The sequence below is a fragment of the Mustela erminea genome, chromosome 21 (genome assembly GCF_009829155.1).
Source record: "Mustela erminea isolate mMusErm1 chromosome 21, mMusErm1.Pri, whole genome shotgun sequence".
In the NCBI taxonomy this organism is placed as follows: Eukaryota; Metazoa; Chordata; class Mammalia; order Carnivora; family Mustelidae; genus Mustela; species Mustela erminea.
Window position 1 is genome coordinate 37,671,339 of NC_045634.1, and position 25,518 is coordinate 37,696,856.

Here is a 25,518-nt window from a genome sequence, read left to right on the forward strand (position 1 = left end):
GTCAGGAGCCTCACACCCAGGAAACTAGCTACGATGCTTAATACTCAGCCACTAACGCTATCTTTGCCAAGAGGACTAGGAAGTAAAAGAAAGGATGTTTTGTGTTAGTAGTTCTAGCTCTCTGGGAGAAATACATAACACAGGATATGGTTGCAGATTTCATGAGAAGGCGTGAAAACAGGTGTCTCACATCCGTTTTAAGAATCAGATCATTAAAAAAAATAAATAAAAGAATGTCCTTACACTGTCCTGGAGACCCCTGTTTCTGTATGCAAGCTTCTTTGTGCCTTCAAGTCCTAAATTCCAAAACAGGTGTCAGTAAGCTCAAAGGTTCTGTCAATTCAGTGAGAACGCCAAGTTTGACAGAGTGTCAGGTAGTTCACTTAATATTTCCTTTTTTAATGAAATAATCTTCATATTGCATATAAACCTTAGACATTTTTTTTCCTTTCTACCTGTGGTTTTATAGGATCAGGTATTTAAGTTCAAATATAGATGATAAAATATATGTCCCTGTGAGATTACACACATGAAGATAAAGAAAATTAAGGAAATATAGAGTTAGTGAAGTTTTGGTTATGGTTAGAGAGGAATAAAAAAAAGGAAGCAGTAAAAAAAAAAAAAAAACTTACTCGTGAACCACGATGCATATGGTTGCATTTATATGTCTATGAAAAACTGTATGTATTATACTATCATGTCGTATCATATAATCTCCTCTTTTCCAAAATTCAAAAGGGTGAGGTTTTCGAATTAAGGGAAACATAAGAACCAGTTCCATGTTTGTGGCTTTATTCAGCACAGTCCTCGCGTGTTCCTGAGTTCTCGAGAAACCGGTATTTGTGAAATTCTCCACCCAGTGCGTGGCGCGCAGTAGGTCCTCAGTCCTCCCCCATGTCCACGCCCCTCAGAAATCTCTCTTCGCTCGGGAAAGTCAGCCGGTCAGTGACACGCCGTGATAATTAGTGCTTCTCTGTTACCACCCCAGAGTGCCTGAACTGCAGCGAAAACTTACTTTATCAGGTACTGATTCAAATGAACATGTAACTCTCATGTATTTGGGCAACAGTCCTCAAAGGCTGTTGCTTTTTAGCATTTTTTTTCTCTCTGACCAGTAATCCCATTTTTAAAATGTTGATTCATCCAGTTAGTAAACAAATCCAAAAATGTTTATTCTGTGCAGTGCACTGAATATTGCACATTTTGTCCTTGTCCCATTCTTTCTATTGAAAACATTTTATTTTTTTTTAAAGACTTATTTATTTGAGAGAGAGAAAGAGAGAGAGAGAAGGAGGAGGGGCAGAGGGAGAGACATCCTCAAGCCGATTCCCCGCTGAGGGCAGAGCCAGACTCCGGGCTCCGTCCCACTATTGTGAGACTGTGACCTGAGCGGAAACCGAGAGCAGGACACTCAGTTGACTGAGCCACCCAGGTGTCCCTATTATAAACATTTTAAAAACATACTATGCAGAACTCTAATCAATTATGAGTGCCTTAAAAATTAATAAACTTACTCTTACTCCCTTTTCCCACTACCACTGAAATTAAATAGCTATTCTTAGGTTAAGAAGCATCATTTTCTTATTTTCCTGCTCACAAACAGGTTTTTATGAGCTGTAAAAGATAACAGAAGAAGCAGGAGTAAAAACCAGTTAGAAATAGAAAGACAGATATTCAGACGAATTATGTTGAAGTTAAAATATATATATATATATATATATATCTTCCACAAAAGGAACCTGTCATCTAAGAAGTCAGGGCTACTCATTTCTAGTTTTTCAAAAACTAAACTTTGGGAGGAGATGGATGTTCACGGCCCATTTGGTGGTGATGGTTTCCTGGATGTACACTTATCCCCAAATCACACGGCTTTAAGTCAGATATGTGCAGCCTCATCCAAGCCAGCCGTCCTTCCGGGAGCTGGCCGAGAGTAAGAGCACTAGATCTGTAGGAATGAGCGTTGACACCGAAGACTGAGAGGCACTTTGGATTCTGTTCTGGCTTTCCGATTTCCAACCAGATTCTGGCTATACAAGTAAAATCACCAGACTCTGTTATCATCATCTCAGACACCTGCCAAGTAAAACCTTACAAACTTTTTTTTTGGTGCTATTTTAATTTATTCTTATTATTTTTTATTAACATAGAATGTATTATTTGTTTCAGGGGGACAGGTCTGTGAATCGTCAGGCTTACACAGCTCACAGCGCTCACCATAGCACGTGCCCTGCCCAGTGTCCCTGCCCAGTGTCCCTGCCCCAGCCAGCCCAGCCCTCCTGCCCCCTCCCCCCAGCAACCTTCAGTTTGTTTCCTGGTAGTAAGAGTCTCTTCTGGCTTGTCTCCTTGCCCAGTCTCACCTTATAAACTTTTATAAATTTTTACTAATGATGAATTAATACATTTAAATGAGTAGATAAATGATGTAAAAAGCATATGCAAGGAAATGTGTTGTGTGCAACGTAAGAATTTATTATGAAAATTGTTTCTGAGAACCAGGAGATGGAGTTCAGAACGGCTTTAGTCAGCTCAGAAGCAATTGAGATTTTCAGATTGTCCCAGCCAAACCACAGGATGGGACCAAATCCACAACAACCCTAGGGAAGTACCGCAGGAGTTTCACTGTCCAGACGACCCTGGGTCCATGCTGTTCGTGGCTGAGACCAGCTCGCCTGCATACGTGGTTACTGCTTTTTACCTTACATTTCCACAACCCATCAGAAATGAGTGGCCTCATTTCTATTTTTCAAACGCTGGAGAGAGTTCTGGGACTGAGCTCTGTCATTTCCCCTCGTCGTCAGAGAGCTTTGCCATGAAAACACGGTTGTTGCTTTGAGTCACGCACAGAACCGAGGACCTGGGTCAGGTGCTGATCCCAGGGCCTGAGGAGGGAGCAGAGCGGGGCAAGCTAGAGCTGGTGAACGTCACTGGTGTCTAACGAGATGCTGCGCGGCAGGTGACCGAGCCGGACGGGGTAGAACTGGGCCTGGAGTCAGAGTGTTTGGCGGCGCCCCACGGGGTGCACCATGCCAAGGGAAAGAGAATCCCTCCTAGAGACTAAGCACAGAGTAAATCAGATCCAATAATTAGCAAATTGCATTTCAAAAACTGGCGTTCTCCTGTTTCATGAGTCAGATTATCCACACACTCCATCATCAGACTAGGGCATTTGTGGATAAGCTGTGTCCGTGTCCGACTACAGCTGTGTAAGAATAATTCGACAGGACAGCGCCGAAACACACACGAGCAGATTTAGGCCAATAGGAGATAAAACGGACAATTAGTACTTAGGAAAGTTTAACAAAGAATATATTTTTAAAAGTGTAAGTATGTTTTTATCTCTATTTGTCAGCATGAGTATTTTTTTTTAAAGATTTTGTTGGCTTATCTGAAAGAGAGAGAGAGAGAGAGAGAGCAGGAGAGGGGAGGAGAGGGAGAAACCAGCTGCCACAAGCAGGCAGCCTGATGCGGGGCGGGTCCCAGGACCCTGAGATCATGACTTGAGCCAAAGGCAGACGCTTAACCCACTGAGCCACCCAGGCGCCCCTAGCTTGAGTGTTTTTAAAGAGAACTTCTCCAAGAGTAAGGAGTGTATGTAGAGACGAGGCTCCGTACATCGCCCATAAATTAAAATTGGAAGCTAAGACTTCCAGCAGGAGGCACGCTCCCCCCCACAAAAAAGTGGCGGGCACACCCACGCACGACACAACACACCCACGCACGACGCGACACACCCACGCACGACGCGACACACCCACGCACCACACAATACCGATGCTCAGAGGGCCTGTGGTTATGGACAAATAAATCAGGTTACTCTAGTCCCCAGCAGAGAGCTACAGCCGATCTCCTAGCAGAGCCTCCACAGTGAAAGGGAAGGAATCCAGGTGGACGTGTCTGACCACCACTGCACAGGACTGATCTGATAGGACAGGGTTCAAAAACAAACAAACAAACAAACAAAGCAGGCAGATATAGGGACTGTGTAGACACAGTCTTTCGACCGGAGGAAGGATTCAGTTTCCCCCATTGGTGCTCATGGGCTGTTGATCCCTGTCCAGCACCGTCACTGCTCACTCATTTAAGGGGCTGGACTAGGTGAAGGACGGGGAGACGCCTGGGACTCAGCGCTCCAGCGCTCCTTCCAGGAGGTTCTGTGTGACCTACGGTCCCGGAGGGGCTGCCGGCAGTGAGGGTGTTCCTGTCCGGGATGCACCTCTCCTCCGCCAGGGGCAAGAGGGGCCACCAGGGAGACCCCAGTCCAGGGTTTCCGAGCAGCCAGGCAGGAAACCAGCTATCATAACCCTCTTCCTCTGGCCACAGAGGAGCTCAGACCACCTTGCCTCCTGCGGCCTGCAGAGAGAAGGGTGCGGCTGGACCTCTGTGTGCGGACTCCCTCTGCTCCGTGCATCTCCAGCTGGATCCTTCTTTCATTATGGCCCTTGCTTTGTGCATCTCCTCCTTCTCGCCCACCACAGGATTCCTGGGGCAAACCGTTCCAGTACAAAGAAAGAAATGCAGGAGCTCAGCAGGGCCATGCAGATTCCTGAGCAGGGCTGGGACTCTGCTGGGCGTCCGGGCAGAGGCAGCTGAAAACCAGCTCAGTACCATCCCGGCAGGTCACCTCTGCCCTCACAGCCGAAGGCTCTGATACTGGGTTCTGGACAGTGTCCCGAGGGGAGCATAAGCACAGACACAACAGACACCGTCTTCAGCACGCAGGCCCAGGAGACACTTTGCTGCCTCAGAAGGTGTAACACTAGGAAGCCGTTCCCATCTCCTGGGCAAGACGCACAAGGCCAAGTGCCAGAACCCACCCAGGCAGTTTTTCAGAATATAAGAAATCATTAGTCATTCAAGGGCACTAGATGTTCTTCAGGTGGGGAATTCCTGCTATTTCAGTGGGTTTGGTGATCATTTTATTGTGGATGTAATGCATAAGGGAGCCTTACAATTATCTGTCTGTGCTCCATAAACATTTTTTTGTTTTGGCTCAAAAGAACTTGAGTCTTTCTTCTACAAGCTCAGAGTTGTTCTGAAGAGCACAGAATACTACTTCCCAGTGCTAAAAGGGGTCTTTGTAATCCTCCATCTGCCCCACACCTTCCTCCTCACTGCAAAGATGAAATCAAATGCACAGATAGGGTAAAGGATTTGCCCCGGAGCCGCTGGGACCCTGTGACTTGCTGTGACTGCCTGAGAATTAGCTGAACGGCCCCTTTCTGAGCCAGAAATATCTGGAGAGAGTGCAGCTTTCCCAGCAGCTGTGTCATTCACGGGGGTGGGGGTCGAAGCATGAGATAATCAGGGGTTCTTTCTGTTCCTCTGCACCTGCAAAAGCTCATTGCTCATTCCCTCACAGAAGCCAAGACACATTCAGGCTATAGAGTGCTGTTCAGATTCACCAGAGCATGTCCCTGGCCCAATGCCACAGCGGACCCTTCCTCTGCGGGCCCTCTCTCAAGGAGGAAGGGGCTTCCATCTGAGACTGGCTTGATTTCCATTCTATTGAGGGTGGGTGGGAGAAATGTCATTTTATTTGCACGCCTCAAGCAGCAGAAATGACTCTAGGCACACATACTGAAGCATTAATTAATCCATGGGGTGATTAAGACCCTGCTACCCAACGCCTTAAATACCCCCCACCCCCAGGAAAAATATGCCAAGGAGATGAACTTAAACAGGTTCTAGTTCAACATTTTTATAGCATAAAACCTGAACCAGGGAAACGAATTTTAGACTTTACATTGACGTCCTGCTTAAGAAATAAGTAGAGGAAATGAGCCTCGCGTCCTTAAAATTGCCAGGGTAGCAGAGAGACCGCTGGGCAGCTTCTGAAGCATGGTGGCCCAGAGCAGGAAGCAGGGAGCACTGGCCGATGACAGCCATCGCTCTGATGCTGTCGTCTTACGAACTGTCTCCCCAGGGAGCGAGGAGCGGCCCTTTCCGCAGTTCTGTTTCGTGTCTGGCGCAGCTAAATGACGTCTCCTTCTCTTCCCTCTAGTGGTGAACTGCTCGGATCCAGGCTTTGTGGAAAACGCCATTCGTCTCGGGCAGCAGAATTTCCCCGAGAGCTTTGAATACGGGATGAGTGTCATGTACCATTGCAAGAAGGGGTTTTACCTGCTGGGGTCTTCTGCCTTAACCTGCATGGCCAACGGCCTATGGGATCGCTCTCTACCCAAGTGTCTGGGTAAGTGCGGGTAATTTCGGATTCCTGTGCCTCTGAGCCCATAAGACTACCAAGAGAGCAACAACAACATTTTAAGTCTTTACGAGTTATATAAGTTATATGGTGTCTTTATCGACTAGCCAGAAATCACAAATTACAACTCAGACTAGCTTCAGAGTCACAAAGGAGAGGGACACTGGCATGTCTCTGACCTGGCTTCAGAGAGAAACGGACCCGGGTGTATGGGGCAGCGCTCGGACCCCTCCTGAGTTTGTCTCTGCTTGCTACAGCTGGTCCTCTACTCGAACCTGGCAGAAACGTTTACCCTACACAGCTCAAACATAGCACCCAGTGACCTCAACATCTTTTCCCTCTCAGCTTCACTCTGTCTGGACCCAGATTTAGAAATATTGGCAAAGGGCTCTGGTAGGGAGTGTCTGTCTGTTGACCTAGAGTCTATGGCCAGAAGGGTCAAGTTAACCTGAAGGACCTAATACAGGTCTCACGAGCGGTTCTGGTACCAAGGGGTTAATACAATAGAAAAGGTAGTACCTTGCCAGTATCTTCCTCCTGATCCGTATGATTACATAAGAGGAAGGCAGATTACCCTGAGCATGGAGGTTCTATTCGGGGCTACCAGTTCTACATCATCACTCTGGCCCCACTCTAAACACGTCGGTCTTTTAGACCACGCAGACTAACAAGAATACACTTTTCCCCAACTGCTAGCTCTAGTCTTAGCTTCTTTCAACTTGAAAAAGCACTCTGTCCTTTAGCTTGAAGGCATCACCTGTTACAGCATCTGACAGCTTAGGGAAAGGGGTGACTCTCCCTGGCCTTTTAAAAATCATTCAGAAACAAAACAAAACTAAAAAAACAAAACTAAAGAAACAAAACAAAACTAAAAGCGAAATGTTATCTTCTTTGTAAACATTTCGTGTGCATCAAGAATGTGGGAATGACCACTGCCTATTAAGTTGAATTTACTGGGGAAAAAAGTGGTTATCTTACCTCTTGGAATTTCAGCATTATTGGTACATTTTCAGAATAAATTAGTCCCAGAGACTCTTTTTTTCCCTGTGATTCAGTGTCCCTCATAACCCCTCCCAATCTACATAGACACTTGTCTCAAATTATAATTATAACAACATAATTAATTTCTACGGAGGAAGAGCGACTGCTTTCAAAAGCAAACGCACAGCCTCGTATGACAAGAAACTCATCTGTGAATATTAGAATGTTCCTCACATTTTATCTGCTTTCTGGTTTTCTAGGCCTTCACACGTGGGAATTTTTCAGAGAAATTAGTTTTTCTTTCTTTGTCTCCCCAAACATGTCTTTTGCATCGATCCAGGCTGATGTGAGACTCCCATTAGTTTTTGTAATGATCCCAGAGTGCCCCACGTTTCCAGAAACTAGGTTGTAAGTGACTCTCCTTCTCCTGGGTGACTGGTTCCCGCCCCTCGGGCTCATTAACACTTGGAATCACCATGTGTCTGGGAATACTGGTTCTCAGAGGAGCCCTTTGCTCGTGCACATTCTAGAGCAGCCAATCCTCGCCTCTGGTTTTGGGGTTACGGTTTCACAGGTTTTTTCCCCTCTGTTAATTTGAGCTAGAACTGGCCATTTACCAATCGCTTATTGACTTGGCTCTAGTTAGCTTCCTTTTGGGATGCTGTCGAGGTAAAATCTTGTTCACCAATGAGTGCATGTCCGTGTAGGACTGAATCAACCTAAGGGCTAATGTGACTCACCAGGATGCTCAGTGCCTTTCCACCTTCTACCGAACCTCTCCGGTGAGATCACTTTCGGGCTAACAGTGATCAATTCAAGTGCTCTGGGCGTTAAACCAGTGGCCTTTGAGTAATCTGTTGGTAGCCTGAATGCAGTCAGCTGTTTGCACATAGAACAACATTTGTCCATTTGTCCATGGTTAACCCTAATCTGGGACTTCATAGAAAAAGAGAGACAAATCTTCACTGTCCTACATTTATCTTGATTCCAGAGTTTCCTCTTTGAAAGATAACTTACGATTAGATCATAGGCCTGATTCGGCATCATTTTGAAGAAACGTATGGGAATATGGAGATAACATGAGGAAAAACTTGATCACTGATTTATTATTTATTATTATTACTTAAACATTTTAAACTGCCATATGCTCAAAGAAAAATTGTTCGAAGGGTCATCACGGATCCACGAATGGAAGAGTAAGTGGATATGAGAAGAGTTTTGAGCCCAGCAAGTGCGTGATTGTCATATTAGCTGAAGAGATAATGGAAATGGTTTTCCTGACTTGATGACGTTTCTGACTTTGTATATCTTACTGCTTTTTTGGATCACAGTTAAGGACAAATGGAAAAACCGTAGGTAGAGGGACTTTCTCTTTGAAAGCCCAGCTGTATGATTCTATCTTAAGCAAAACCACCTCAAGATAGAAGAAAAGGAAACAAAAGCAGACATCCCTGGCAGACCCTCGTCTTGTCCTCAGGAGCACGCGACTGTCTAAGGAGAACATCTGAGGAGAGTCACCTGGAAAATGATGTTGGTTATCTGCAGGCCACTGCAGGAATTGGCCAGTGTGTTCAGCTGCTTTTCATTAATAGTGATGTGTGTGTGGGTGTCTGTGTGCGAGGCCTACAAGGTAAAGCAGTTCTACAAGCCTGACGTGCTCATTTGTTTTAACTTTTCCTGTAGTCATATCATGCGGCCACCCAGGGGTTCCTGCCAATGCTATCCTGACCGGAGAACTGTTCACATACGGTGCCGTAGTTCACTACGCGTGCAAAGGGAGCCGGGACCTTGTGGGCAACAGCACCCGGGTTTGTCAAGACGACAGTCACTGGAGTGGAACGCTTCCCCACTGCACGGGTGAGCAGTGACACCGGTACATAGTGACTTGTCAGGCTGTAGAGCGTCACAGTTATTTGAAGTTGTTTTTCCGTGTCCAGCCACATACGTCAGTGTTCTCCGTGGCCATCTTCATCGTCATCAACACCGTGGAGCTCCCGTCGCTTCACACTGCCTCCTGTGGGAGCCCTGGGAGGCCATCGTGCTGGCCAGGAGGCCGGCCTCCTTTTGCTCAGTTTCTCCCTGTCCTTTTTTGGTCCCTTGTCTGTGCCTCTTCTCATTTCCTCCACATCTTTCCTGTCTTGGAAACACCCTTCAAAAAAAAAAATCTTAATTTTTTTCATGAATAGTTCTTAAATAAATTAAACTCAGTGAATCAGCAACCTGGACGTAATTGAGAGGTATCAGACTTCTCACGGGATTTTCTTTTCTTTTCTTTTTATTATTTTTTTAAATAAACATATAATGTATTTTCATCCCCAGGGGTACAGGTCTGTGAATTGCCAGGTTTACACACTTCATAGCACTCACCAAAGCACATACCCTCCCCAATGTCCATAACCCCACCCCCCTCTCCCGACCCCCACCCCCAGCAACCCTCAGTTTGTTTTGTGAGATTAAGAGTCACGTATGGTTTGTCTCCCTCCCAATCCCATCTTGTTTCATTGATTCTTCTCCTACCCACTTAAGCCCCCATGTTGCATCACCACTTCCTCATATCAGGGAGATCATATGATAGTTGTCTTTCTCCGCTTGACTTATTTCGCTAAGCATGATACGCTCTAGTTCCATCCACATTGTCGCAAATGGCAAGATTTCATTTCTTTTGATGGCTGCATAGTATTCCATTGTGTATATATACCACATCTTATTTATCCATTCATCTGTTGATGGACATCTAGGTTCTTTCCATAGTTTGGCTATTGTGAACATTGCTGCTATAAACATTCGGGTGCATGTGCCCCTTCGGATCACTACATTTGTATCTTTAGGGTAAATACCAAGTAGTGCAATTGCTGGGTCATAGGGCAGTTCTATTTTCAACATTTTGAGGAACATCCAAGGTGTTTTACAGAGTGGCTGCACCAGCTTTCATTCCCACCAACAGTGTAGGAGGGTTCCCCTTTCTCCGCATCCTCGCCAGCATCTGCTTGTGGGATTTTCTATTCCCCAATACACTTCAACCCTGTTTCCCTTTTATTATCTGTCCTGATGCAGTGGAAAAATGTGTTTATGATTCCCAGAGTCTTGTTTCTTCCATAGAGGGTCAGTTTTCTGTTGTCGACATATTTTGATAAGCTAGGTTGTGTTTAGTTATACAGGAACAATTTTTTCATGTTTGTCACTTTTGTGCTATGATAAAGAAAGTCTTTCTCACGAGATTTCTGGAATGCAGTGTGACTGTAACACATGTAAATAACTTTTCCTTCTGGGGTGCCTGTGTGGCTTGGTTGGACGAGTGGCTAACCCTGGGCTCCCACTCAGGTCGTGATCTCACAGGTTGTGGGATCAAGACCCACCAAAAGCTCTGGATTGGGCTCCATGCTTAGCAGGGAGTCTGCTTGAAGACTCTCTCCCTCTGCCCCTCCAGACCATCCCCTCCCAGCTTGGGCACACATGAGTTCTCTCTCTCACAAATAAATAAATACATAAATAAAAAGAAATAACTTCTCATTCTCTTTAAACATAACAGCTCTGTTACAAACTTATCTACCAACATTGTGTTTCACCATTTGTGTTTCTGTTCAATAGGAAACGACCCTGGATTTTGTGGTGATCCCGGGACCCCAGCACATGGGTCCCGGCTTGGAGATGAACTCAAGGCCAAGAGCCTTCTCCGCTTCTCCTGTGAAATGGGCTACCAGCTGAGAGGCTCTCCCGAGCGGACGTGTTTGCTCAATGGCTCGTGGTCTGGACTGCAGCCTGTGTGTGAAGGTGAGTACCTTCAAGTCAGGAGGTCAACCTTTGCAGTTGAAACCATGTATTTCTCTCTAAAATGAGGGATACCATTCTACAGAAATCCTAGACACTGAACTTTGGATCACTAAACTACTTTCCCCCGAAATGTATAAGAGAATCATCACAACGCCTGACGGGGTACATGGAGATAGCCTCACTATTCAAAAGATCATCTAACACAGATCCTTCCTTAGCTTTTGAAAGTTCATGACCTAGAAGAGATTGCTGATCTAATAATAACCTCTCTGTGGTGTGGTGGTGTTTCGTGGCTGCCGGTAGTGCATAGCTGAGAAGAAAGAGCAGTGAGCGTATGCAGTGTCAGTCGCTGATAGGAAATTCTGCAGGCTGGGGTATGCCTCGCTTCCCCTGCTGTTTCCAGGCTGTTGGTGGCCCTTGTCAAAAACACTGCATCATCAAAGATCCTAGGGTGATTCTCTGTATATTTTAGACCAAATATATTTTATCTTAATATTTGAGAGGCATAAGAGGACATGGTGGGATACCTTAGTAGTAACAGTAAAAGACCATGAATAACTTACTGTATTGTGTATTAGAAATGCTCACCTTAAGCAAGGGTGTGATGAGATACCATGAATTTGTTTAGCATCCAAAAAGGAACTGATTTAGAATGCAGATACATAAGACTTAAATGTTAGAAATATTTAGCATACACACTTCTCAATTATTTACTATTTGAGTCCAAAATGTTTACAGAAGATAAATATCCATTTTTATACTTTATTATTTTTATTAGCATATAGTGTATTATTTCCCCCAGGGTATGGGTCTGTGAATCATTAGGTTTACATATTTCACAGCATTCACTATATCATATGCATAAATATCCATAAATATCCATTAAATATCCATTTTTACATATCTGAAACATTTTCTAGTTGACCAACTTGAATAAACTTACATAATACCAATACCAGAAATATCAGTCAACTTTCTTAATCTTTACTTTCTTTATTCTCTTGTACCTGTCTCTCTCTCACGTATTATATGTATTATATAGAACAGTAGAAAATAACATACGTGTATAATCTAACTATATTGTATCCAGACTACACTTTTAATCTCATAAAATCATATGTAAATAATATAATCATATATATGAAAAAATAAATACATATCTTATACACATCATGCCTATATATATATGTCTATATTCTCTTCTGAGTGGAAAATTATCTTGGAGATCTCTACACCTACATAGAGATATACATATATATAATAATCCAGGGTGCTTTTTGATTCTGAATCACCTCCTGACAATCAAGTTAGTATAAATCTTAATATTAGGCCCTAAAGAGGTTGACTGAAATCATACGTGACTGAATAGTGGTGATGGGGTGCCACCTGCCACTGTGAGTTGCAGAAGGATACTTTTTATTGCCTGGAATATGGGATTCTAAATTGTTAGACTTTTTCTTACTCAGACACAATTTTCTCTGTTTCCTCACCTTTTTTAGAGTTTGCATATTAAAATTTGCATGATAGAATCTCTTTCTCACTAAAAACAGAGTGTTTTCTATTCTATAATATGGTACCTCAAAGTTATACGTGACTTTTGTAACCTACATTTACACCCCATCTAATCTTTTCTCTCTATACTATACCTGGGAATTGTTGGTCCAGAATATATTTAAATATTATGTAAACTAAATAAGAGCTCCACTTCACTCTATGACATGTTGAATGACAATAGGCTAGCCTTCTTACTGAGGACAACTATAAACCAACAAAATATATGAGACAATTATCTTATTAAACAACAGACAGTACATAGGAGAAATCAGGGAGGTGAGCCCATAATCCTCCCATTATTCTGTATTTTTTTTCTTATTGTGCAATTGAAAAGTGAAACCCAGGTAGCTTGGTGAGGTGATGCAGTAGAAATTATTCTAGGTATCAGTATCCTAGAAATTATTCTAGGTTTCAGTATCTTAGAAATTATTCTAGGTTTCAGTATCCTAGAAATTATTCTAGGTTTCAGTATCCTAGAAATTATTCTAGGAATCAGAATCCTAGAAATTGTTCTAGGATACTGAAATAGGACTTGCAGAACAGGGAATCTGAGAAGGGCCGGCTGAGAACGGGACAGCCCCATGAGTCTGGTGAGCATTCATTGTTGAGGGTCAGATGGACAAGCATGAGTGGGACCCAGTGATGCACAGACTTTTGCTGCAGAGTTGAGAGTGGACCCATGATATTATAGGTCATACCCTACTGAGAAACACTGGACATCTGGCCAGTCGGAGCTCTCACTGTATGCTTAGGACATTTCACAGATGCCCAGAAAACTTCATGCATTATGAATATGTACCACTCCCCTAAAATAAGTGGAACATGCTAGAACTAAGAGCAAAAACATGTTAGGACTAAGTCTAAATAGATCTCCTCTAACAGAGAATGAAACTGATGGCAGGACCCCAAAGCCTACAACTAATTTAAAAGTCCACCAGAACAAATCCCAGCATCTTTTGAAGGAATGACATAATCCAGGCAACATTTTGTTCACAATGTCTGGCATACAATGAAAAATTACTACAGGGGCGCCTGGGTGGCTCAGTGGGTTAAGCCTCTGCCTTTGGCTCAGGTCATGATCTCAGGGTCCTGGGATCGAGCCCCGCATCGGGCTCTCTGCTCAGCATGGAGCCTGCTTCCTCCTCTCTCTCTGCCTGCCTCTCTGTCTACTTGTGATCTTCCTCACTGTCAAATAAATAAATAAAATCTTTAAAAAAAAATTACTACATATGCTGACATCATAGCAATATTACCCATAGTCAGACAAACAAACAAAACAGACAATAAAATCAGAATCTTATCTTGAGAATACAATCCTGAGATGAACCAAATGTTGAAAATAATGCACAAGGGCTTGAAGAGGTTATTTAAAATATCTTTACACACTGAAGTTAGAGTCGTAAACAGATAAATAATTTCACAAGAAATGAAAATAATTACAAAAACACAATCATATGGAAACTCTGGAATTGAAAAAATAGAGTATCTGATATAAAAACTTTTGTAGATGAGCTTAGCATATTAAAAATGGCAGAAGGATCAGTTAACATGAAGACAGATCAATGAAAATTTGAAAACAGAAATGAAGAAGAAGAAAAAACAAGGATATCCTATGGGATAATATCAAATAGTTCAACATACTTTTAATTGGAGTTCTAGAAGAAAAAAAAAGAAAGAATGGAGCAGAAGGATGGTTGAAAAATTATTGGTTAAAAGTTAACCAAATTGGACAACTATCATATGATCTCCCTGATATGAGGAAGTGGTGATGCAATATGGGGCTTAAGTGGGTAGAAGAAGAATCAATGAAACAAGATGGAATTGGGAAGGAGATAAAACACAAGTGACTCTTAATCTCACAGAGGTTTGCTGGGGGGAGGGGGGTTGGGAGAAGGGGGTGGGATTATGGACATTGGGGAGGGTATGTGCTTTGGTGAGTGCTGTGAAGTGTGTAAACCTGGTGATTCACAGACCTGTACCCCTGGGGATAAAAATATATGTTTATAAAAAATAAAAAATTTAAAAAAAAAGTTAACCAAATTGCGGTGCCTGTGTGGCTCAGTTGGTTAAGCAACCAACTCTTGATTTAGGCTCAGGTCATGAGCTCAAGTCTGTGAGCTCGAGCCCCATGTTGGGCTCCATGCTGGGAGCCTGCTTAGGATTCTCTACCTCTCTCTCTGCCCCTCCACACCTGCCCCCCACAAACAAAGTTTAATAAATTTGTTGGGAAAACATAGCTCCTAAAAGTAGAACAAACCTCATTTAAATACATTAATATTGTGTTAAGAATGGTCACTCACTTGGGTCTGTACATTCTATGTCACGTTTACTGATATAAAAAGCCCTTGACTTTGCACATTTAAAAGGTGAAAAAAATTAGAACAGCTGAGAGTGAATGATGTCTTTCTGCAGAAATCTCACTTTGGTGCTGTGATATAACACCTTGAGTTCTACTCCAGCAAAACAAGTGAATTCATTTATTTGATTAGGAGAGCTTAATTGGATTTCACTTCATAATACACCTGATTCAGACTATACAAGTATTTTTAGAGTAGCATTTGGTTTATCTAAAGTTAGAAATTCAAGTGTTTCTTATAAAATCCTTAAAAACTTGGCCATTAAAATCTGTGTACAGAAAGAAGTAGAAATGTTTCAATATGGCAAGCATTTCTCAAATACTTTTGATGTTCTCAAATAGTTATGCTATTCTTCACAAAACTGACTCCCTCCAAACCTGCATTGTATAGAAATCATGGGAGGTTGAGTAAATAATAGTGTAATTGACTCTTACTATAACAACAAATGACAGGAAGGGATATGTACATAATCTTACACACCCCCCCAACACACATCTTTAAAAAATTTTGGACAATCTGTAGCTTTCTGTTTCTGTTTTTTTTTCTCACTTGTTATTATAGGTCTGGATTTGGGGGGCACATATTATTACCTATAAAAATGGGGTTATCAGTGACTTTCTCATTTCCACTTAATGATAGCCATGACCATGTATTCAGCCCACTGAGAGCATCTCTCTCCTGATGAATCACCTTTTCTGAATCTACCAAAAGCCTTAGAACCTGATAGGACACTTGAATAAATGGTAAAAAGAAAAGAAGATTTCATAAAACACAAAATAAAAATATTGTAAAATTTTAATCATCAAAGAACTTGTATTTCTTTTTTTTCTTATAAAATAACTTTATTTAAAAAGATTTTTTTCATTTATCTGACACAGAGAAACAGTGAGAGAGGGAACACAAGCAGGGGGAGTAGGAGAGGGGGAAACAGGCTACCCACCAAGCAGGGAGCCCAATGCAGGCCTTGGTCCCAGGACCCTGGGATCAGGACCTGCGCTGATGGCAGATGCTTAATGACTGAGCCACCCAGGTGTCCCCTATCATAACTTTGAATATATTTCTCATTGTGTTTAGTTATCAATTTTTTTGAGAACTCAGACGATAATCTTAGACATTCTCTTGTACATAACAAGTTACTTCTTTCTTGCTGCTTTTAATATATTTTTTCTATCTTTTGATAATTTGATTGTGTTTTTGTTGGTCTCTTTGAGGTTATCCTACATGGAGTTTGTTGAGTTTCTTGGATTGTATATTTGTGTCTTTCATCAATTTTGAGAAGATTTAGCCATTTTTTATTCAAATGATCTCTCAGTCTCTTTCACTTTAATCTCCTCTGGGATTTCTGTAATATACATATTGTTCTACTTAATGATGAGCCAGTGATAACACTGGCTATCTTCCCATTTGTTCATTCTTTTTTCTTTCTGCTCCTCAGAGTGTACAAATATATTTCTTTTTATTTTTAAAGATTTTTTTATTTATTTGACAGAGATCACAAGTAGGCAGAGAGGCAGGCAGAAAGAGAGGAGGAAGCAGGCTCCCTGCTGAGCAGAGAGCCCGACTCGGGGCTCGATCCCAGGACCCTGGGATCATGACCTGAGTCAAAGGCAGAGGCATTAACCCATTGAACCACCCAGGTGCCCCTACAAATATATTTCTAATATAGTTCCATGATGTCAATCATGTTTTCTTTGTTAGCAATCCAGTCTTTTAATTATAGATTCATTGACTGAACTTTCCAAATGAATAGATCTTAGGAAACTGCTTAAATATATCATTGGTTTTAGTTGCCTTACACAACTCTTAATCCTCTTTCCCATGAGACTGTGATAAAGCCTACATCTCATACAGGTAATAGATGTATGATGACAGTGATTATACGAAAACGACAACACATCAGCTACCATGTGTACCTGTACTTCTGCTAAGATGCCAGATTGCGTTCAAGGCATATTGCACGCAGTGTGTTTAATCTTACAACAACTGAGAGCAATCACCTTTATTATACCCATTTTACAGTGAAGATGCTACATGTCAAGAGCTTGGTCATTCACATTCACTTAAGTTGTGTGAGCCAAGACTCATACTGAAGCTATTTAGCTCAACTTAACAGCCATGATCAAAATACAGCATGCTATGTGAAGTGTTGGTGTCTGTAGATAGGAAGTGGATTCGGCATAAGTGTAGTGGCCTTTCATTATAAATCAAGTAAAAGAAAATTATCTTTTAATGGAAGGAGTCACGTTAACCAAATGTACTTGGAAAGAAAGGAAGTATTTAAAGAGTTTTAACTTTTTACTTATAAAAAATCTTGTTTCCCTTCTGCTGACTATAAATGTAAGCTGCCATTTTCCTTTAAGAGGTCCTCCTATATCATGATAGCATTAATATGAACACAGACATATTGAGGGTAATTTCTAGTCTTCATCTTCATGGGAATAACCATAAATGAAAGTGTCCCTGTCAGGGAGGAAAAAAAAGTTAACCACGAATTTGATTTTGTAGAATCCAGTATTTGAGGGACTTTCTAAACATTAAGATGGCATCATCATGATGGGTATTCTCTTACTGACAATGTACGTGTCTATAAATTAAGTTGAATATGTCCACCAATCCACGTGTCTATAAATTAAGTTGAATATGTCCACCAATCCCTTGTCTCATTTTAGCATTATCCTTTACAGGTGACTTTTAAAAATTGCTACACAGATTTTAATAGCAGATATGATTAGAATAAAATACAAGAACATGGTTGTCTTGTTGGTTTGCTAAATTATGAATTAGATTAATGCAATTATCTTCCATGCCAGGCTTTCTGTTAGTACATCTACCCAATAACTGTCATGTACTAAATGATAAATCAGTGTTTGTTGAATGAATAATTGTCTTGGAGAGTCCAACCTCTTGGTGTGTTTGCAATATGACATTTCAATTGATATTACAGCCATAGCAGAACTTTTGAGCTTTAGAGAATGTTAAGTATCATCTGCTTCATGATTGGTAACTAGATCTCATTTCAATGGTAGCCAGGAAACTGTGGAAAGATCTGTGTGAGGAAGGGTTGTAAGTTCACAGCAGGTCCCTCAAGAAGAAAGGGTTGTCGTGGAGTGGCTCTGTCTGCTATGGTGCAGGTGGAGAAGCCCCAGAACACATGCTTTGTGCTCGTCAGACAGGATCTAGTCCGAGCTGAGGGCCGGCATCAAACGGTGGGCGAGTTCCTAAATGTCTGCTACATGACGGTTCTATGCTATGCACATTTCATAGTCTGTTTCCTTCCATACTTCTAAGAAGAGTTTATCTTTGTTCTCAAGGCTAAGTTCGAGAGTGGAACCATGAGAGACGCCACAGCATTTGTAAATATTTGGTCATTCTCAGAAATGGTCTCAGGATACATTCCTGTTATTAAAATCCAGCCAAAGGTCACATTCTTTCTCTGACTGCCGGCAGCACATTATGTGGGAGAAAAACTTAACATTCTGTGATAAATAGACTCAACTACCAAAGGCAAAAAAAAAAAAAAAAAAAAAAACCTTGTTCTGGGTTAAAATCATCACCTTGATACATGCCCACAAGCTGCTGAGTTTGCTTTGCTGATTGAGGTATGTGCGAGGGACACGTGTGGAGTTTGGAGCTGTCAGCCTGCCTGTGGTCAGCCGGCGTCTCGCTGCCCATACATGGCATTGTTGGATCTGGAGAGCAGCGGGGATCAGGCGAGGAGACACTTACCGGGCGGTCCAGGCGTGATTCATCTTCCTCAGGCATCCCTCGTTTTCCACCAGGAATTACCCGACAGTCGTGAAGGATGACCTGATGGGTCCAGAATTAAAGAAAATCCATCATCTCCTACATGAAGAAGGCCCTTCTGAGTCGCTAATACCATATAGATCCTTTTAAAAAAAATCCTCATTTTTTTTGTATTATAAACAGGCTAAATCTCAAAAGTAGCAAGGCATTGAATTTTCAATGCTTTAGTTCACTTTTTAATTTGTTCTGAATATACTTGAGGAGGAATAGTATGACCATATAACTCTCACATTTGTAACTCATCGAGAAAAGAATGGCATGAACCATAAAGTAAAATGCATATTACACATGTTCCATAGTAATAGAGCCTATTTAAAAAATCCAATATGTCATCTGCTACACTGATGACCTTTGGTCTCGGGCATTTGTCATTTTGGTGGCAGTTCACTCTGTCTGTGTCCTTGTCCCCATAGCTGTGTCCTGTGGCAATCCGGGCACGCCCACCAATGGCATGATTGTCAGCAGCGACGGCATCCTCTTCTCCAGCTCGGTCATCTACGCCTGCTGGGAAGGCTACAAGACCTCAGGGCTCATGACGCGGCACTGCACGGCCAACGGGACCTGGACGGGCACGGCCCCTGACTGCACAGGTCACTGTCATGGATGCTTGAGGCCATGACCATGAGATCTACTTGACTGAGAAAGAGTCATTTATTTTTTTAAGTATTTTATTTTTTTTAATACATAGAGGATAAAAGGATATATGCATGTTTGATACGATGATGATTTATTAGGTAGTTGGAGCTCTTTCTTTACTTTCTAATCTACATGGCTGAAACTCTGTTCAGTGGCCAGTTTGGTTGGACATTGTAAAGCTGGGTCCAAAAAAATGTCAGTAGACCATTTATTTTCCAGGGAACTAAGGAAAACATTCAATTCTCTGGTCACATTCCAAACACACTGTACCCTGACAGTAGGTCAGGAGTGTCGTCAGAGGACAGTGGTGTTCCTTTAACAATTTTCTGCTCAATCATGTTGAATTACCACTTAAGGGGAGTAACTTGAACAGAAACCATGACTATTTAATGGTAATTTTGTATTTTTCTAATTTTTTTTGGTCGTCTTCTGCTCATTAGTTATAAGCTGTGGGGACCCAGGCACCGTGGCGAATGGCATCCAGTTTGGAACGGATTTCACCTTCAATAAGACCGTGAGCTACCAGTGCGACCCCGGCTACCTCATGGAGCCCATCACGTCATCCACCATCCGCTGTACCGAAGACAGTACGTGGAATGGCAGCAAACCGGTCTGCAAAGGTGCGCGCCATCACATTCTTGGTCTTATGCACACGGAAGTGTTTACTGAGTTACACTGGAGGCATCCGCAAGCATTTTTGTAGTCATTCTGTGTGCTAGGAGTTCCTGTAAGCTCGTTTGCAAACAAAAATCACTTCATTTTCTTAATACGGTAATCTCAGTTTTAGAGATGGGAAAACCGACTCGCAGAGTTAGTAAAGGGTCAGGGCACAAATCAGAGACAAGAGGTGTTGGGACTCAGACGACAAGCACGCTACCACTAATTGTGTGTGTGTGTGTGTGTGTGTGTGTGTGTGTGTGTTTTAAGATGTTGTTTATTTATTTGACAGACAGAGAGCACACGCCAAGGGGAGAGGGAGAAGCAGCTCCCCACTGTGTAGGTAGCCTGACATGGGACTTGATCCCAGGACCCTTGGGGTCATGAACTGAGCTGAAGACAGATGCTTAATCGACTGAGCCACCCAGGTGCCCCTAAGTCTGTTTTGAATATCCGCACATTCCTCTCTCCTGACACACATATTAACCCCAAATCTATTAAGGATTACAGCAGAGATAATGAGGAAGTGTAAATATAGGACTTTCAAGTCAGCTTAGACAGAGACGCCGATCATCAAATAATGGCAGAGAACCTAAGTACCATGGTGTTTTGGGGGTCCAGCTGCTGGGACCGAACCTGCCATGGGAATACGGAGGTGGTATGAGAACATTTATGACTCGTGCGGTTGGACTTTCCAGGGAGAGCAGAGAAGGCTGAAGCCAGTCTAGTGACCTGAATGGCAGATCAGCAGGGGTGGGCTCTGATGGCGATGGAGGAGGGGGCCCAGTGCAAGTTGTCCATAGGCAGGGGTCTGCATGGTTTGGACCCCTGGCGAGCAACTGCAAGCAACACACACAGGTTTTCTTCTCCGCTGAGCCAGAGTGGAGCAGGAGGGTCACAGAGACAGCTGGGACATGAACAGGGCTGGCCCCAAACACGAGTGTGCCACCTGGCTCCGTATCGGCCTAGGATCGAAGACAGTGCTATGGGAGTCATACGCTAGATGCTGGGCAGTGGTGTGGTCGTCAGTGGGCTCCGAGAGACAGATGGACTTGGGTTTCACAAGGACAGAGCCTCAGTGAGCTCACACTGTGCTACAGCAGTGGCTAGGAGTATAGCACAGTGAGCTCACAAGGTGTGAGCCTCAGTGAGAGCCCAGTGCTCAAATACACGGCTTCCTCTCCCTTCTGAGGCAGCCATGTTCTGGGACCCTGCTTCCCTCCCACTGGGGGTAAGGATCACCGTGTCACCTGTCCTTCCACCTGCCATATTAACGTGGCGCTATTGCAAAGCCAGCACTAGACAATGTTGACTGAAACTCACAATGTAGTGTCAGGAGGGCTCGACTCATCTGTTGATGTTGATGAGTAGATGACAGTTGATGTTGATGTTGATGACAGCGGCCCATACAGTTGTCCATTCTCTGGGATATCTTGTGTTTTTATCAACTTCTGTTTCCCTTTCTCATAGTCAGGGTGGATGTCATTACCTCCATGGCCAACCAGGCCCTTCCAGATGAGACCACTCTCACCCTCTGAACTGGTCTCAGGCTAGACCCCCCTTCATGCCCTTTGTGGAACCATGTGACTCATCACTGCTTTCGCCTGGAGCACTGTCCACTTGCTTCTCCTGTCCAGAGCACATGTTTCCCACCCCCTCCCATGTGCATTCTCAGAAACATTGGTTGAAAACATGCCTGAGATTAAGGGCACTGGAAAGGCCTGTTTCCAGCTGCTGGCTGTTCACGTGTGATTCTGTGTGTGATTGTGTCTTCTTCACATGAGAATGTGTGAATGTGAGTACACAGGAGAAAACATGGGTGAGAACATACGTACAGCTGAGTCTCTTCCCCTGCTGCCTTCTGTCATGGCACACTTCCTCTGGAGTGGGTGAAATACAGAAAGCTCCTAGCTCTCCCAGGAAGATGTGTGCAGTGTTTCCCAGCGCTCTGCACTGTAATGGCCAGACTGGGAGGGACCATATAGGGCCAGCATGAGCTGCTGATCATCCGTAAGAACTGCACTCATTTCTGTGGTCCCTCACAAAGTGAACGTCAGGCTCAGGGACATTGTACAGCAGTGGCTAGGAGTATAGCCTCTGTAACCATGTAACTGCCTGGTTTTTAATGACTCAGCCAAAGTTTCAACAGTCTATATCTCCTAGATCTTATGTGCTGTCTTTAGATGTGAAAAATTCAGGGAGTTTACCATTTGTGCACATAAATCCAGAAGGTTGTGCTCATGCTGCATGAGTGATTTGTCCTCTGGAGCCACCATGAAAAGACACGTATTAAATATGAATATCTCTTCCTTTCTTGGCCTTGTATCTACTGAGAAGGTCATGTTCAATCCTGCTTTCTCTTACAGTGGAGTATGCTGTGACTTGGCTTTGCTTTTTTGTACTTGATCTAAATTAATGAAGAAATGCTGGAGAAAACTTTTATTATTTTCATTTGTTGTTTTCCTCAATCCTCCTCTTATTGAAAGAAAACAGCCCGACCTAGATGTCATTTATAATTTGGGTGAAATGAAAATGTGGGTCATCTGAGGGTTGCAGCAGGGCAAAGGCCCTGGACATTCAGTCCCGTCTGTTTTTTGGAAACAGCTGTCATGTGCGGTCAGCCGCCTCACGTGCTGCATGGAAAAGTGGAGGGAACAGACTTCCGCTGGGGTGCCAGCGTAAGCTACAGCTGCGTGGACGGCTTCCAGCCCTCTCACTCCGCCATCCTCTCCTGCGAAGGCCACGGCGTGTGGAAAGGAGAGGTCCCCCAGTGCCTGCGTAAGTCTTCCGGCAGTGCTGGCTCCTGGGGTCCCATGTGCTGGACCCATGGAGTGCTTTCCAGTCCCTGTCATTGCTGGCCCTGCCATGGGAGGCAGGGGCTCTCATTCAAGGCCGCCTTGCTCAAGGCAGACCCCTCAGTCATTGATGGGTTGAATAGTGATACCCAAAGATTTTTTTAAATTTATTTTTTATTTATTTTCAGCGTAACAGTATTCATTATTTTTGCACCACACCCAGTGCTCCATGCAATCCGTGCCCTCTCCAATACCCACCACCTGGTTCCCCCAACCTCCCACCCCCCCCACCACTTCAAACCCAAAGATTTTTGCAGATGCCCAGTACACAAGTTGGAGAAGTTAATCTGACCCAGAGACGCGGACCATTAGCTGACTCCTTGTTGTCTTCCACAGCTGTCTTCTGCGGAGACCCAGGCACCCCTGCGGAGGCGCGACTCAGTGGCAAAAGCTTCACCTATAAGTCGGAAGTCTTCTTCCAGTGCAAATCTCCCTTTGTACTGGTGGGGTCATCCAGAAGAACCTGCCAGGCGGACGGCACGTGGAGTGGCACACAGCCCACCTGCATCGGTAAGAACTAAGTGGCAGCCCCAAGGGTGCTTGGGAATACGGACCTTCTCTCTAATATCTGGTCATTTGTTCCCATAGTTGTTCCCACAATGTTCCCATAGATCGTTCTCTGTGGAAGCTCTCCTCGGCTACTCTGGTTAAATGGTACAGACCAAATTTGGAATTGAAGTTAGGAGGCTGTTAAAACACCTGCCAGACTTTGTTCTCTTGTTTCTGTGTCCCCACGTCAGCAACAGGGGCATTCTTGCAGGGGAAGACAGTGTTGTTGAAGATGCTAGGACTGGCCTGTTCCAGAACAGCCACCACGGGAAAGACAGCCTGGCTGTTGCTTGGTGCCTGTCCCCTCGGTGCCTGTCTCTTGTGCACGGGTCTGTCCCCCTTGAGCCCCTGCACCAACAGTGCCAAGAGGCCTGGGGCACGTACATGCTGGTGACCCGGGAATAGGACAATGAATCTTGCAAGTCAGAAGATGCTTTTCCATGTGACTTAAACCCCACATGGTTAGGTGGAATTTCTGTCTCAGGCAGAGGATTCAGATACAATTGTATTTGTCAAAAGCCACATTATTAGTGGCATAGATACCAGAATGGATCATTTTCACTAAGAGCAGATTTCTTCAGACCTCACTGCCTCAGACTTGTTTACTGATGGGCTACCTTTTTTCACCCAGCTGTACTGAGCTGAAGAGATGTTCTGCATGTTTGCAGGAAACAATTAATGATCTATAGTCCTGGTTGTTTTCTAAGAAATGGAATGATTTCTACTTAAAAACAAAGGTGGTCAGAAATAAACTCACTGAAGCACTGTTTTTTTTTTTTTAAGATTTCATTTATTTATTTGACAGAGATCAAGCAGGCAGAGAGGCAGGCAGAGAGAGAGGGGGAAGGAGGCTCCCCGCTGAGCAGAGACCCGATGCGGGGCTCGATCCCAGGACCCTGAGATCATGACCTGAGCCGAAGGCAGAGGCTTTAACCCAACGAGCCACCCAGGCACCCCACACTGTTTGTTTTTTATAAGAGTCACGTTACTGCTGTTTCATTCAAACCATTGCTACACGCTTGCTATCTCGATACTAAGACAGGTGTTCCTCACTCCCATGTTTCTCTTGAAAACAAATGTTTCCATGGTGGCTAGAGAGCAGCAAATAATTGAAGCTCCTTGCTCCTCCTTGCTCAAGTTGTGCATGTATTGAGGGGGCAAAATGTGACTTTGGGTCTACCATGTGTCTCAATGTTGAAGCATTCAATGTATTTCTAATTTGGAAGTCTCCAAGAAAATTAAGAAATTGCAATAAGGTGATGGCTGACTAAAAGAGATGGTCATTAATGGGATCCTTAAATCTAAGGGGTCATAATCATTGAAGATAGTGTATCAGGAAACAGCCAGTAGAGTATGTTGGACCAGAAGATGGGAAGGAATATCCATTCCAACACAGAAAATAATACACAGAGCACTTTAGAATCTAAAGGACTAAGGGGCGATACCTACAGTGTGGAAGGAAGATGGAAATAGCAATTTACTTTAATTTTTAACTTTCATGCAAAAATCTCATACATTTGTCAAAATATAATGTTCTCAATTTTGTAAGACCTTTTAGTAAAAATACTGGAATCCTTATAATAACAGTATCTGGCACTTGTGTTCTTTCTTTTTTTCTTTCTTTCTTTCTTTCTTTCTTTCTTTCTTTCTTTCTTTCTTTCTTTCTTTCTTTCTTTCTTTCTTTTTTCCCCTGAAATTCAGACCCTGCTCATAATTCCTGCCCAGACCCTGGTACTCCACACTTTGGGATACAGAATAGTTCCAGAGGATATGAGGTATTCCATTTTTATTGTACTGTGTTTCTCTCTACATATAAAATAGGGACAACACCTGAACATCTGTACATGTTTTTATGCCCCCTGTCTGAGTCATGGTATATTTCTGAAACAAATACATCCAGAGAGGATTTCTGCCTGAGGTTTTAACTGTCAGAATTGGGATAGCGGGGTGTATCTTCATTCACACAGTATCAATTGCCGTATTAATTTCTATCTGAAAGTATGCATAATTGGGTGCTTTTTGTCTGCTGAAATGGCACAGCAATTCTCAAATTGGAGTGACTGGTCACCGAGTAGCTACACAGAAAAAGCCCCTGCTTAGTGACCTGATATAATGGGAAAGGAGTATTATATTTTTGAGTCAAAAACTGGAG

The 25,518-nt window shown here is 43.3% G+C and overlaps 1 protein-coding gene across 2 annotated transcripts in view; it reads left to right on the top strand.

The window, feature by feature from the left end:
* Positions 1–25,518, top strand: part of CSMD1 (CUB and Sushi multiple domains 1) — a 1,941,062-nt gene that overhangs the window by 1,894,826 nt on the left and 20,718 nt on the right. For both annotated transcript variants that reach the window (XM_032328946.1, XM_032328947.1), the window contains 8 exons: positions 6,002–6,190; positions 8,867–9,040; positions 10,772–10,954; positions 19,083–19,259; positions 19,746–19,925; positions 22,567–22,740; positions 23,154–23,327; positions 25,068–25,141. In XM_032328946.1, coding sequence (XP_032184837.1) covers positions 6,002–6,190; positions 8,867–9,040; positions 10,772–10,954; positions 19,083–19,259; positions 19,746–19,925; positions 22,567–22,740; positions 23,154–23,327; positions 25,068–25,141 — 1,325 coding nt within the window. The remainder of the gene's footprint in view (positions 1–6,001; positions 6,191–8,866; positions 9,041–10,771; positions 10,955–19,082; positions 19,260–19,745; positions 19,926–22,566; positions 22,741–23,153; positions 23,328–25,067; positions 25,142–25,518) is intronic.